Source organism: Polistes canadensis, unplaced genomic scaffold, assembly GCF_001313835.1.
Source record: "Polistes canadensis isolate GaletaPanama2010 unplaced genomic scaffold, ASM131383v1 scaffold_125, whole genome shotgun sequence".
Classification (NCBI taxonomy): domain Eukaryota; kingdom Metazoa; phylum Arthropoda; class Insecta; order Hymenoptera; family Vespidae; genus Polistes; species Polistes canadensis.
The window spans coordinates 237,535-254,194 of NW_014569672.1; the positions used below are offsets into that span (position 1 = coordinate 237,535).

Genomic DNA, 16,660 nt, shown 5'->3' on the forward strand with positions numbered 1-16,660 from the left:
CTCTCTCTCTCTCTCTCTCTCTCTTTTTTTCTCATTCTCCATTTTCGACGATCACTGTAATCAATCGTTCGATCGATTCGATTCGATTCAATTCGATTCCCAGTCCTGTGAAGATTAATTATATACACATTCCATCGAATAAAGAATAATCGTTATGCTAATTAAGATATTTGTCATATCTTCGGTTTTTTATTTCTTTTTTTTTCTTTTTTATTTATCACTATTTTACAACGCCGCCTATTTTTTTTCTTAATTATTAGATAATAATTATTCGCGTCTCTCGTAATATTCTCTTTCGTTGTTTCTCTTTTCATCTTTTTATTTTTTTTTATATTTTCATATCGTTTCTCTTAGCGTTTCAATTTGTCGAGAAGAAGCGTTCTCAATTTTTTATGCAAATGTATTTATACGTGATTTATTATTATGTTATTGTAGAAGTTGTATTAGATATTGATTTTATTTTATATAATCAATTTGTACGTACGTAATCGTCTATTTTTAAATCAAATTCAATTTTATGAGTATAAGGAATGTAAAAATGTTGAAAAATTGTTACCCTTTTTTTCGCGAATGTTCAGGTTTTAGATTTTTATACTTGTTTATGAGTTTATATTTACAAATAGTCGTAGTATAGATCCAACAAATATGAATGAATTTTAAATTTACAAAATATCAGATTAATCTTTGGAATTTTGTTTTCATCCTTACAACGATTCTCGCATAATTTCGTTGGACAAATTAATTCAGTGTTCTCTCTCTCTCTCTCTCTCTCTCTCTCTCTCTTTCTCGTTGGAGACACAACAATAACGCAAACCATAGTTGTTTTCGCATAGTGTTTATTAACGACGGGCATCAGGTTGCATCAACGTTCGTTCACGTATATTCATGAGGGTGTACATATATGTACTTAAACATATTAATAGATGTATACATGCATTAAAATATTGCATACACTTATTTAAAATATTTCATCAGTGTATTTCTTAATTCCTTCTAATGAAATATCCTTTAGAACGATTGAAACAATCGTATTACCGATACGTAAGTATGATCATTATTTCAGGACGATGGCATGATGGATCATGACACAGACGGAGACGGTGCGATCAACTTGTCGACGTCGCAACGACCCTCCGCTGCTACAACCCCCAATGGTGACATCCCCGGTTACGGTCAGGATCAACAGGACAACGATCAGGTAAGGAATCTCAATAAAACTGAACAACGACATCGAACTAATTTATCATTTCATTTGTGCATGTTGCAAATTAATAAATAAAGCAAAAAAAGAATATATAATAATTATTCCGGTTGAGGATGAAATGAATCCAACACGCGTTAATCTTTGTTGGGCATTCGCTAGGGAATTTTTTGTTTAGACTAGGTGATACAGAAAAGAATATCGTGTGAAAATCTGTTGAAAATATTACAAGTTCTTAAATAATGAAATCCTTCGTTCGTCGTTCTCTCGTTGACATCAAAGAACAAACTACTGTCTCTTTCTTTCTTTCTCTTTCTCATTCACTCTTTCTATTGTATATGTATATATACATTGTATATATACATGGTATCTGAGGTGATTTTTTCGTACACACGTTGTAAAGTGTATTCTACGTTAAAAAATAAGACAAAATTGTTCAATAAACATCAATCACTAAAAACTTTATTCAAAAGTTATAACATAAATTGTAAAATTGTCTAAACGTGCTGCTCAAAGATGATATTTAGGGGTTCTGCCAATATTGTTTACTATTTTAAAGTGATTCAACGTATTATTCTCTGTACAATAGTTTGGCAAGCTAAATTAACCAACTAAATGGAAGAAACTAAAACAAGAAGTTTATGCAACTGCGATAGCTACATTTGATGTTATGGTAGAACGAATTAAGGATGCTGTTGTAGAAATTAATAGAAAACCATAAAAAAAATTCGCTATATCAGAAACAGAATATTATAGTACGGTGAAATTTGTATTCGTGTAGACAGGCAATATTTTGAATAATAGATAAATTCAAATATTTTTACAATTTATGTTTTATAACTTTGGTATAAAACTTCAAATATCTTATGTTTATAGAACATTTTTGTCTTATTTTTCAGTATAGAGAGAATACGCTCGTAAAGTATTTACGAAAAAACTTTAGACACTCTGTATACGTGATATTTATCTCTGTTTGTTAATCTCTCCTACTCTTTCGCTTACCCAAGTATACTAGTATATGTGCATATGTTTCCTCGTTCTCTCCTCTTTCCCTTGTAACTGCGGGATGTACATACGGTAGAATAGCAGACGGAGGACAAGTTAAACGATCTATTTCGAAGTTGCTCTTCCGTGAGTCATCACCGAGATACGCGATTCTCTAAACACGTCGTTTCGTTGAATTTTGTTGACGCCCAACGCGTCTTTTAAGTACTCTAACATTTTTTTAAAGAGATTCGTCTATTTCTTTTTTTTCTTTTTTTTTAAATCAACTGATTTTTTTACGAACCTAACTTTTTTTTCCTCTAAAAAAAAAAAATACACGTACGTATGTACGAGTGCTTATAACTTTTCTTTTGAAATAGGGAAAAAAAAGAAGAAGAAAGGGGGAAATCGAACGATTTTCTAAGATTGTATGCAAGCTCCGTGGAAAAAGTACGAGAAAGAAAATAAACCGATTGTTCGACCTTAAAAAGTGAACTTTTCGGCACCGTGAAAGAAAGAGAGAGGGAGGGTTTGAGACGTAGGCGATACTTTTGAACCGTTTGACACCCAACCACCATAAAATCGAGCCCCCTGATTTCAAATTCAATTCAAAATCCCGCGCTTGGTGTTGCCGCCAAGTGGAAAGGAAACGAAGAAAGAAGGAAAGAGAGAAAGAGAAAAAGAGAAAGTGAAACGCAATATACCAGTACGCTACGTGGCAAGTAGTGGCGAGGGAAACAAATGTTTTATGGCCCCTAAACCGGCCTTTTCGGTTTCGTTCTCGAAAAATAGAGAATGATACGCGTCCTATACGCGTTGCAAGTCTATTCTACATAAAACATATAAAGAATATATTTATTTTTTTTTTTTTATTACATACAGGGTATTCCAAAAGTTTTATTAAAAAATAAAAGTATAAATAAAATAACAAATTATTCGTCAATTAATTAAGAAAATTTTTCTTATTTCTAAATGTTAATCTCCAGAGTAACATTGATTGTTTACAAAATTATGCCTGTCAATTCAAATACTTAGCAACAATAATTACAATATTTAAGTTCAGTAAGCTGAGTCTTGGAATATCCTATACGTGCACATATGAAAGTATCACATTAAATAAACTCATATGTATTTGAAATTAATTGTAAGTATAAAAATCTAGTAAGTGATATACTAGTTATACTTTAGCTCTTCTTTTTCAAATTGACGTCTATCTTACATTAACATGTGTTACTTTCACATATACATATTCTCTTTTATTCTTTGATATGTGCATATACAAAAACTTACCATACAATCATAAGCTCGTTCGTTCGTTCGTCGTTTCGTTCGCTTTCGTTCGTAGATAGCGGCCAAATATCAAGTTCACGTGACACAGCGCGTAAATAAGTGTGTACTTACACGAGTATGTGAATTACACGTGCGACACGTACATCTGCTCGTTTGTTGGTTAAGTGTAAACAGAGATTCGCTTATCGCTGCTCCGACACGTCGCGTAGAACGTACACGCGTTGATGTTGGAGTCTCCAAAGTTTCTCTCTTTCATTATTTTCTTCTTTATTTTTTTCTCCCTCTTTTTCTTTTCCTTTCTACATATCTTTTTGGGGATTTATTTGAAAGAGAGAAACGCGAACTCCTCTGACAAGAAATGTTTCTTTATTACGAAATTTCTGATTCTGATCATCTGACATATCTATAAACTAATCTACACACCAGAAGGTGTTTCAAAAGATACTTTAACAAGAAAAGAACAATTATGAATTAAATTTAATGCAACCCTTTAGGGTTAGTATTATATTTAGAATTTATTGATAAATGAATGGATACTTGGAAGAAAAATTGATATTACATTTAATATATATATATATACAACTATGAATTTTGCATTTTTAATAATTTTTAAATTATATTTTATATTTGTTTGTGTAATTTCCCTTGCTATTCTTGCAGATACCCAGTTAATTTTAATAATTACCTAAAATATTATTAAATATTAACCAAATGTAGAGTAGATAATAAATTTAGAATTTTAAAGTTTTGTAAGTGGACACCTTGTATGTAAGATCGTTGTAAATTTAGTTTTAAAAAGACATAACAGTAGAGAAAGGTATGATTTTTATTCGCGCGAATTCAAACAGAAATCTCGACCTTCTATTCTCTATTAGAGAGTCAAATTTCATCGATCGATGAAGTTCTCTTCTAATTCGTAAGTTAGAACACCAGAATACCGAACTTCTTAGCCACGACATCGAAAATGACTAAAGACAATGACCATTTGACCTTTTTAGACATCATCATAATTACCCATCGTCATCATCATCATCATCATCATCATCATCATCATCATCGTCATTTTTCTCTTTTTACAATAACTTGCTGATCTTCGGACTTTCGTTAAATTCTATCTCGCTAAATCCATTTGATTATTCTATGATAAGATAAATCTCTCTCTCTCTCTCTGTCTTTCTCTTTCTATCTAATTGCGGCTATGAAACTTGTTCATTCTCGCGTGGTTAATAATTAATTGCTAAATAATATGAAAGTACGTATCGTTTATATATACGTTAACCTTGATGTAGAAGGTAGACGTGTAAATGGTCACGTGCAAACTTGCTGTTTCAAGAGGAAGAGAGGGCATACTAAGAGAAAGAGAGAGTGTGAGAGAGACAGTGAAAACTTAGCAGCTCGCTTGTCTCGAACACTCGGTTAAGACAGGAGAGTTGCCTTTGGTCGACGGGAAGTCTTGTTCGCTATCAAACTTACCATTGGTTAACATTGTTTATAATTTAAGGACTTGTCGAAATACCACGAAAGAGAAAGAGAGAGAGAGAGAGAGAGAAAGATAGAATATAATCAAGACAGAACACTGAGGTCAGAAGGATCTTACCATACATGTATGCACGTATGTGTATGTGTACGTGAATAAAGATGGAGCAATCAACGTCTACGTCAAACGTAATCAAGGATGAGAATCTTTCGGTCTCCGTGTGTTTCGTGCTTTTCGAGAATATCTCACGTCGATGTTTCTCCTTTGACCCACGTTTGATCGACTTGGACATGCCATCGAAGTTCACGATAATCAATCGTTAATGATGACTCGTCCGGAAAACACGACCCACGTCGAATATCACCGAAATTGACGTTTACAGAGAATCCGAGATTTACCTGTCGCAGCCTCGTTTCTAAACACATCGAATTTTCATCAATTAATTCTTATATTCACTTATTTATTCTGTTTCCATTATTTCCAGTAGAAAATCTTAATCGAAACAGAACAATTCGATGAAATATATTGAATTATTTATATATTTGTCTTTTTATGGGTTTCTTTTATGGTTTCAAGGCACCTTTCTCTCTGTTAACACCTTCTCACATTTATTCAATACTATCGAAGAGGTCACGTCTTTTTTTTCCGCCTATCTGAGCCAACGGTTTGCACACGGTTTTTGGCTTTTGTATCTTCGGACGAATCACCCATCCATGTTACTAAATGTGAACACCTGGCAAAACCGTTGATTAAATTATTAATACATATATATATTTATATAAAAGTATATTAAATAAATATATATATTAACTATTCATATATTTTTTTATATTATTTTTTTATATTATTTTTATTTAATTTTATATTAAAAAAAAAAAAAAAAATAGAAAATATCTATCGATAATATTAATAACAGGATTTCCTAAAGTGTGGCTCACGATCCTATAACGGGGTAGCAAAAATTTCAACAAGACTAAACGATTAGAAAATATTTAATAAATAGATGTTCAAAGAAGTTTTTTTGTTGTTTCTTTTTTTACATATAAATACAAAAGATAGAAAAAAAAGTAAAGTAATTCTTTACTGTAAAAATGAGAAAGAGAAGGATTGAAAGACAAACGAATTCTCACCTTCCATCCCTATCTACATGGAATCCCTCCTTGAAATCGTAAATTGCGGATAGGCTGTCCTTTCCAATCAAGCCACCCCAGACTTTCTTTGCCATCCCCCCCCCCTACCGTTCACCCTGAGTCCATATTCGATTCTTCTTTTCTTTCATCCATTCGTTTCGTTGTACTTTTCTAACCCCCAACCTACCCTACCCCCTTTACCTCTCCAACCCACCACTCATTCGATTCGATGATTTTTTTTTCTTTCTTTCTTTCTTTTATTCTTTGGTTTCTTTTTCTTTCACAAGCACAGCTTATAGCTAGATTGCACAAGACCGATCCGCATCCCTGGGTGAAAAAGAAAGAAGAAGAAGAGTGTGAGAGAGAGAGAGAGAAAGAGAGAGAGAGAGGGAGAGAGAGAAGAGTCGTAACTTTTACGTAGCCCGCGTTACGTTTCGCTATGAATATCGATGCCGAAGAGTTTTAAGGAGAATTCGCTTTTCTGTAATTGAAAGAATTTTTGTCGTGCTGAGCCAGCTGGCCTGAACATAAAAGGTCTCGAATCCGAAGGCGTTCTCTTCTCTCCTTCTCTCTTTCTTTCTTTCTTTCTTTTTCACATAGACACATATACATACGTCGGTAATGTCACGGTGTGTTCTCGGGGAAAATTTTTCGAGGGATATCGTGTCGGTGACGAGGATTTTAATAAATTACCGAAACTCCCACTAGCACTTTTCCTCCCTCTCTCTTTTTACTTTTTCTACCCCGTACACCGCCACCTACCTGAACCCTCTACCACTTTTCTATACTGTATTTCAGAACTGGCAGTCTTTTCTATGTCGAAGAAACTCGTTATCATTCCATCCAACTATCTTGCACGTTTCTTTACTCCCAACCCTCTCCCCTCGTTAAATTTGTTCGACCTTTTGTTTCGATTAATTTTTCTTCTTTTATTATTTATTATACACACAAATTATGAATATTCTCGACCGATTATTATAGGTAATAATAGATAAATGGAAATTTATTAATTATATAAGTATTAAATATTAAATATAAAATTAATATATATTTATTCATAACCTTAAATACAATTTTTAGAAAAAATGTGATTGCATTTAAATTTATTGAAGAAATAAATGTCAGTTTCTATGTTTCCTTAATCTTTTTGTTTTATTTCAAATTGCAATACATAAATGTTAACACAAATGATTACCTATATTTTTCTTTTATTATCCTTATAAAAATGATAGAAATATGACGGAATTAATAATTACTATTCAAAGTACTGTATTGTCCTTGACGAGATAAAATAATCTGTACTTATCTAATTAACAAACAATTACAGGAAGGAATTTTAAATTTAATAGTGGAAAAGCGTAGTACTACTACTACTACTGTTAAGAATATTAGCATGGTAAAGTCTTTGTAGATGACACATCGCGTCTGATTTCCGACAGTTAACAGAAGACGGAAATTCATGAGTACCACAACAGAATGAAGTCTTTCTCTTATTCTCTTATTCTCTTATTCTCTTTCTCTCGTGTTCCCGTTTTGGTAGACCATCTCACTCACTCGTTAACCGTCTTCGAAGTCCCGGTTTTATCTACATTATTAACCGGTCGAAACCTCACGGCTGTGTACTTAAATCCAATCTAGAAATCCCACCCTTCTAGTCTCCCACCTTTGCTACCCTCGAGGGGCTTTAAGGTCGACGGAGACTGGCAAGGGCGATTGTGCTCTATTATTCACGCGCCTGCTTCGTATCGTCGAGTGATACCTGAGAAAATACACAACATCCGTATAGTAGATACGATTTCATTCTCAGACTTTTTCTTACCTTTTACCCTCTACTACCTTCAATCGCTAATTTATTCTTCGATATTTAGGTACCCGTTTTTATTCTTATATGTTTTGTGAGAGAATGAATTTTTTCAAGCGAACAACAAAACTAAGATTATATTGTTTGATTGTCAGGGAAAAATTTGAAAAGAAAAAACGTACAAACAATTGTTATTTTTATTTTCATTCAGAATGATTCTCTCTCAGAGTGAACCTTTCAAAAAATATATTATTTAATATTTAATTTATAATTTCAAATAAGAATACTTTGGGGTGAATATTTTTAATATAATTTAAATAGTAATTAAATTTTTCTTGTTTTTCATTTTTTTTTTGTATATAACATTTAGTACCATGATTCGTGAGAATGTTGAATAATAGATCATAAGGTTTGCAAACACACTAGTCATCTATTAACAATTTTCACGGCAAACCTAAACAATGCTAAATGGATAATAAATAAGAATTTTGTTAAAATGTATCTGGTATTCTACTTAGAATAATATTAAGTAAGATAGTAGTAAATGTATGCGAGTAAGAAAATGGTTCATTTAATTGGCTATTTGCCAAAGATATTTCATGAAAGGTTTTTAGCTGTTGGCTCGATTAACGGTCCAAAACGATCACGGCTCTTATTTATTCGCCTGTTAAATAATATTAATTGTTGAATCAAGATATATATATATATTTGTAATGTAGGTAGTAAGATTAGGATCATTTATAAACGATACAGGTTAGATTATTCATACTCTTTGTTTCAAGACTAAAATGTATTAGCAGTAACAGATATTGTAGTCAGTCGCAGTTTATTATAATAGATTCTTTTGCACCTGTCCAACGTTCTTTATAACGTACTAAAAATATTATTATTTCATTGCTCGTTGGGGACGAAAATAATTGGATAATGTGCGTTAAGCACCGATTCCGGATACCGTGTAAGTCTCTTCTTCGATATATCATCGTGGGTTTCATCGATTTACAATCGTTGATAAAACTACGAATTTTACTTCGACCACCTGAAACAACTCGCGGGGACGTTGCGATCGGACGTTTTACTTTCGTATCATAAACATTATGAAATGTAGTTGATATCCTTTCCAACATATCCGATTCGATCGAATTGTTATAAGTTTTTTCTTATTTTTTTTTTCTTTCTTTTCTATTTAATTCCTCTGACGTATCGAGAAACACGTTCGTTGTAATTTGTAACCGATGATATTTCACATCGCAGGGTTAAACATCTCTAATAATATGTTTATATACCTTCTTTAATATTAAATTTATATAATTTATTATATACGTGTACGTGCTTAGAGTAGAACAATAAAATATCATCAAGTATAACGATCTTTGAAATACGATCGTCGACTACGTTCGAGAAGAAGAACGAAGAGTTTGCAAAGAAACTTGCGACTACGACTACGTCAGAACCGAGAAATAAGAAAAGAGAGAGAGAGAGAGAGAGAGAGAGAGAGAGAGAGAGAAAGAGAGAGAGAGACCACTTTATATTTGTTCGATAAAGTCAACGACGTACGCTTTGTCACGTTCCATGTGATACCATCGTCATTATCGTTATTATAACAATAACAAATTGATATTACTATTACGTTTTCTATTGTGTATGTCCTTGTCAATTTATTATTACCTATAAGACGTTATTGTTTTTCTCATTTTATTTCTAAACTTCTAGATTAACTCTTATACCGTCTTATACTTGATACGTTATATTAATAACGTTGTATTAATTAGTGTAATGTGTATGTGTGTGTAGGTGTAGGTATGCGTTGCGACAACTAGTGCGCCTGTATTTTATATTTGCTAGAAAAATATATGATCGTTATTATAAAATATCATTGACAAAGACGTATTTGTACACCATTAAGAAACATTCATTCATTCGTTGAAAATATTTTTCAATTTGATTTAGAAACGTCGATTGAACAACTTCGCCATCGTTGATCTTTTCTCTTTCTTTTTTTTTTTCTTTTCTTCCTTTTTGATTTCGTCGTCTTCGTCCTTTAGGAAAAGGGATAACTAACGTCTGTTCTGAGAGACGCGTATCGCGGATTAGAAGAAAGGAATCCTCGGACCGAGGGTTTTCCAAGGACACCGTGCTTGAGACAGTGAAACTTAATTAAAAGCACGCGCGATGATTATTTGCAGAGCCGCCGTTCACCGTTTATTTTGGAAATTGCGTTCCCCGCGGGCCGCTTTCTCGCGAGTGTTTTGAACCGTCGGAAACCTCTCTCCTTCTCTCTTTTTCCTTTCAATGAAAAGAGAACAAGAGAGAGAGAGAGAGAGAGAGAGAGAGAGAAAGAAGAGGAAAGAGAACATAGAAAGGGCTGTTTGTGGTGATGGAAAGGGGAGAAGAATTCTGGAAGGAATACTTACGACCACTCAAAGTACGAGAAAGATAGAGAGAAAGAGAGAGAGAGAGAAAGGGGGAGAAAGTGGGAAAGTGAATAAGTGAGTGAAAAAGAAAAGTGAAAGTAATTTTATTCTGCTCTCGATAACCAAATAACAATAACTAAGGAGAGAAAGATTTCGTTAAAGGCGCCGTCTAGATTTGCGAGAATGAAATAAAGAGAGAAAGAGAAAGAGAAAGAGATATATATATATATATATATATATATATAAGCACGTAATAACTGTCGCATTCAATCCTCGGCTATTTTCTGCCGAGCGTTCGAAAACACGTTGCTTCCTCTTTTTCCTTGATTTAGCGAGAATAGCTCTTGTATTCGTATTCGAACTCGTATTTATAATTCACGTGTATGCATATGTATACCTGTTTTTTCTTTTTTTTTCGCTTTAAGAAACGGAATTTCATAATAAGGAATAACAATTCGTCTTATTTATTTATCATTAATATGTATTTAAAAAAGAAATGCTTGATACACCAGCAATAAAGAAAAAATAATTTTGCGATTTTGATCGAGAAAGAAGTATTTTTGAGAATAAATAAAGAAAGAAAGAAAGAAAGAAAATAGATGAAGAGGAAAAAACCTGGAAGAAGAAAAAAACCTGTAGGGAAAAAGGATGGGGGATGGGAAGGTTCGACCTTTTAGCGGCGAGCATCGATATGAAAATGCTAATATTGAGTCGAGAAGCGACGTAAAAAGATCGTTCGTCTACTATATATATATATATATATATATATGTGTGTATAGATATGTATGTGTGTATAAGTATACATATATATATAGTATATACAAATGTGAGAGCGTTAAGCACTCATAGGACGAAGGGTTGACAAACCCGCTTCTGAGGTCAGCCGTGGAAGGAAGAAAGGAAGAAAAAAAAAAGAGAAAAAGAAAGAAGGAGAAAAGAAATAGTAGAAGTAGAAGAGTGGGAGTGAGTAGTAGTCGATGTAGTAAAAGGAGGAGAAGGGGGAGGTGTAGGAGGAGGAGGAGAGCGGTGTGAAAGAGAACACGTGCATTTTGGGGTTAGAGTAGCATAAATGTGTGTACGTGTATGCATGCATGCATGCATGTGCAGTAGGAAGGAAGTTTGTGAGTTCACCGTAGGAACCGATGGGAAACGAAGGAAGGGAAGACGAAGAAAGAGTATGTTACGTGGACGTAGTTTAGAGAGTGAGTGAATGTGTGCGAGTAAGAGAAAGAGAGAAAGAGATAGAGAAGAGTAGAGTGGGGGTAAGGTGCAGGGTGTTTCGATGAGAGAGCGCGAGAGAGTCAAGGATAAGGGCTGCGGTGGGGTGGGAAGTTGGCGGGGACGAAGCGTCGGCTAGAATAAACACATAGATGTTTTCTTTGTTCCTCTAAACTAAACAACCAACGAGGAATCTAAACAGAGGCCAGAACCCAAATTCAATTTGGTCGCTGCCTCCTCCGTCTCTACCTTCGGCTGTTTTACGAGCGAAAGGTACCCCTCACCCCCGACACGCTCACCCTCACCCTCCTTTCTGCCGATCGCCTATCCACCCTCTCCCTTTCTCTGCCCCTTCCACCTTCTCCTTCCCTCAATACCACTTATCCACTGTCTCTCTTTCTGTACTTTATCGTGCAACCTCTCGTTGCTTTTGTATGTATGTATGTATGTGTGTGTGTTGTGTTATGATGTATGTATGTATGTGTATGTGTATACTATACTTAACGACGAATTCGAATGACGTCGTTCTTCTCGTCGTTTAACATTCGCACCAATTCTTTGAAGATACGTGACTAATGTTGCAACTTTGTTAAGCACAAGATAAGACTCTAGTCTTCGATTAAATATTTTTTTACTTTAAGTTGTATGAAATAAGAACCAAGAGACGTAGTCTTAATTGATATAAATGTAGGATAGATTGGTTATCTGATATTAATCTTTTTCTTAAGTTATTTGTTTTATTTTTTTGTTTGTTCTTTTTCTTTTCAGATAAAATTTACGATATTTGTATTTATCTATTCGATATATTGTTATTGTTTATTTTCGTTGTCTCGATTCACGTATTGGTTTTAGGGCTTAAAATGACTGAAAAATGAAGCGTCGGGTGATAAGGAAAACAAAATAATGACGTATGTTAGAAGAAGAAACGTTTCTAGATCGATATCGTGAGATTTTCATAATCTTACGGAAATGCATCCTGTTATTGTTGTCGCTAGTTTGAAAAGTTTAGAGAAGGCGTCACGTTGCAATGCAAATAATCCAATTCAATGCTACACGAAGTTCTCTCTCTCTTTCTTTCTCTGTCCAGTGACGATCGTGAATACTACCCGCGTTTTCTAGATTATTTATATCTTTTAGTTGTTCTGCCGGTTTGAAGTAAGAAATAATCATGAATTTAATTATATCGTATTTTCCTTATTTCTCGAGTTTTTTTTTTTCACAATATCACGTTACCGAAAAAATTTATCGTTTTCCTTTTTTTATTTTTTTTTTTGACATAATATATGATTACAAACAAAAAGATATTTATTATAATTAACAAAATAAAACGAAAACTTAATGATAAATACGAAGAAAATTACGAACACGCAATGTTATCTTTGCCATTTAATTATTAGCGTAAAAATAACAACAAAAAATAACGAAAATATACAAATTATAGGTAAGAACAATAATCGTAATTGTTGTAATTGTCCAATTGTTAGAAATTTAACAAGCCAACAATTAGTTGCTTCAAAACTGATCTAAGACGATAAGAAGACAATAAGGATACTGCAAATATACGTACGTAATTTGAAAAGTGTATCACATGGAATTGCTGAAAAAGAATTTAAAGATTACATTTTTTGAAATATACAAAACGTAGAGATACACTTACGTACGCTTTGATGGTAACTTAAAATTAACATCTGATCTCTCTCACGATCAGTATGTTTAAATATTTAAAATACTGATTCAATAAATGAAAACCTTTAATAACATAATACATAAAAACCAAATCACTTATAAATTTATATTAAATATTAATCCAATAAAAAACTTTGAAAAATATAAAATAAACAAACACGTTCTTCCAGTTATTTGGAAAGATTCGTTGAAGATGAATTTGAATTGACAAAAAAATAATAATTTTGGATCGATTCGAGGTAAGAAAGAGGATGAGAGAAGTAGAGATGGTGTTGTCCGATTGGTGTCTGGCGTGTGAAATACGTACGCGGAACACAACATCGGTGTTCCATCACGTACTTGATTATCGGGCCAACGGGCAGACACTCTACGTGCAAGAGATATATACCCCGGTACGTAAATACACGGCGTACGCCGTACGCCCGGAAAGAAAATATAACAACGAAGCAAAAGTCTATTAGGATTTTCATTTCTTGAATAAATAAAACTCGTTGGATCGTTTAATACGAAGAGGGAGGAGAGAGGAGAGAAGCCGGCGCCGTGCATGCGCTTAATCCCGTACCTCATCCTCTTCTTCCTCCTCCTCATCCTCAATCCTCATCCTCATCCTCATCCTCTTTCTCTTTGGGACTCCCTATTCGTCGGACTGTGCGTTGTCTATGCGAAAAAAGGTGGGCATACATAGTAACACTATCTCCTTTACTCTTATCGCAACTACGATTCTAAACGAATTTCCATTCTTCTGAGAATTTTCTCATTTCTCTATTTTATAATTTAATTATTCTGTAGGATTTTTTTTGGATTTATTTATAAGAACATCGGGCATACAGATCATACGCACTTTATTCGATTATTTAAAGTGTTGTATAAAATCTATTTGAAATAACAACTTCCAGTATGCAGTATGGAAACAAATTTATAATATGAAGAAATCATCAAAGAATCCTAGCGTATTTCTGACGCAATTCACAAACGTAAATATGATTTGTAACATTCTTACGTAGATCAAGCAAATTTGAGTGAAGTGCATATAACCGATATGCAGAATATCATAAATACATCGAAACCATATTTTTATTTCGTTTCTTGTTACATTGGAAACATTTATCCTGTATGAGGATTGTTTTAAATTCATCATTAGTGATATTTGGATACCTTGTTATATATTGAGATTCTTAACTAATACCAAATTTTGATCATCCCAAGTTTTTTTTCCTCTACGTTATTAAATATCCTGAATAGAGATAATAGATGATGTATAACTTTGGAAAGAAACAGATTCGGTAACACAGCGTGAGAAAGAAGAAGAGATGAAATGAGATTATATAATGAGAAAGACGATCAAAAAGAATTTTTCCCTTTAGTTAGAGTGAGAGAAGTATATATATATAGGTTGCTTGCTTGTGCTTGCTACTGTATAGGTCCTTCTCATCCCTTGCGCGAAATAAACGCGTATATCCTCCGTCCTACGTTTATAATAATCCCTTCTGGTTAATCTGCTCCAATGTAGCCTGCAGCGAACGAAAGAAGAGAATAGAAAGAGAAAAAAAGATAGAGGGAGAAAGAGAGTTTGTAGTCGATGAATCTCATACTGTAACCCCTCTCCAAAAGAATCTCCAACGTAGAGAAAAGTAACAGCTTATATATTACATATATATCATTTTTATATATGCATGTGTATATATATATATATGTGTTTATGTATCTTTTTCTCTTTCTACTTTGGTATACACTTCACGTGTATATAGAAGAACGAAGTACCGTTTCTCTGTTTCGTTCCCCCCTTCTCTATCTTTCTATATTTTTTTTTCTTTCTTTTTTTTCGTTTCCCACATCCCTCGTAGAAAAACGAAGAATTGGGTATTAGTTGCTACTCGTAACACATCGGATAAAAATAGATATTTACTTCCAACTTATGGTAGGGCCAATCTTTTCGATAAATGGATGACACGCGATGAGTTGAACAAAAATTATTAATGGTACTTCACTTTTTTTTCTTTGTAAGATACATCGTAGAAATTAAAGGATTTATTAGTTTTAATTTGTGTATATTTTACTCTAGAATTAATTTTAAATTATTTATTAAATTTATTCTTGAATCATACGCAGAATCAATTTTTATAAGATCGAGATGGTTTTGTTTGAAAGATATGTAAATTATAATGTTTAATTCAATTTCTATTTTATAAGAAAGTAGAAGAAAAATTTACTTAGATTTTTAATCTTTAGAAAAGATAAAAATCTCCCATATGGATTATATTCGCTTACTTCGCGATCACGTTTAAACACGGATCTTTTTTGTGCTCACTATTAATATAAATAAAATCCTATAACGAAGTTCTCCAATCCGTATATGTATATGTACAGTCAGTCATGGAAATATTCGAACATTTATTGACATATTGAGTAATTTTCTTTAGACTAAACTGCGTTCTCTGAATTTGCGAATAAATATAGAAACATATGTGTGGGTCTGTGTATGCTATTGGAAGTATATGAAAAATTAAGAAGAAAAGAAAAATATATAAAATAAACATTAACATTTGTTATCTCATCGAACGTATGCATTCATCTACAAAAAAATACATAAACGTATTCTCGATGTTTTTTACCAAATCTTCTGATAAAAAATTAATCAAATTTTTCATCCTATAATATTTATTGCTTTCGCAATGAAAAATTCTGTCTTTAATAAATTTTGTATTATATTCATCGATAATTCAAAAATCAATCGATTCTAAAAAGAAAAAAAGTTAATTAATTTAAGAACAAAAATATTACAAATTTTTCTACTACCGCGATTGTATGTATATGTGTACGCAAAACAAAAAAAAAAAGAAACACGTCTCAACGCATATACAAGTGCACAAAGGCACACACAAACTCTTTGCAAAGAGTCAATTTCTTCATAAATTGTTTAACCCATGACATCGTGCGAAAGAGAACACAAATGCGAACGCGTAGTATATACTTCAACGTGAAAACGAAGAGTCGAGGCTTACGTCACGACGACGAAACGAGAATCATAATTATTTGCGCAAAAACATACACACGCACACACACACATACACATATACTTAGTACGCAGACATGATGTTTCATATCTTAAAAAACATACATACATATGCATATATTACAGAGAAGGAAAAAGGAAAGAGAATAAAAGAGAGAGAAAGAGAAAGAGAAAGAGAAAGAAAGAAGAACGTTACTCGAGCACCATACTCGAGGAAACGAAAAGAAAAAAAAAAAAAAGGAAAAGAAAAAGTAAACAAACTTGGCGTTCGCCAAGAGTAGCAAGATTTTTGATACTGAAATACAGGTGCATAAGAGAGAAAGAACACACTCACGCATGCACGTATACGTACAGATAGATAGACAGACAGACAGACAGACAGACAGACAGATAGGTTAGCAAGAAGCGAAGGACCGTCCAAAGAGTTAAGCATCGTTTGAACCTTTCCA

The 16,660-nt window shown here is 33.1% G+C and overlaps 1 protein-coding gene across 13 annotated transcripts in view; it reads left to right on the forward strand.

Moving 5' to 3' along the window:
• LOC106788091 (forkhead box protein P1-like) overlaps nucleotides 1-16,660 on the forward strand; it is a 279,321-nt gene that overhangs the window by 172,500 nt on the left and 90,161 nt on the right. For all 13 annotated transcript variants that reach the window (XM_014751019.1, XM_014751018.1, XM_014751028.1 and 10 more), the window contains one exon: nucleotides 1,064-1,198. In XM_014751019.1, coding sequence (XP_014606505.1) covers nucleotides 1,064-1,198 — 135 coding nt within the window. The remainder of the gene's footprint in view (nucleotides 1-1,063; nucleotides 1,199-16,660) is intronic.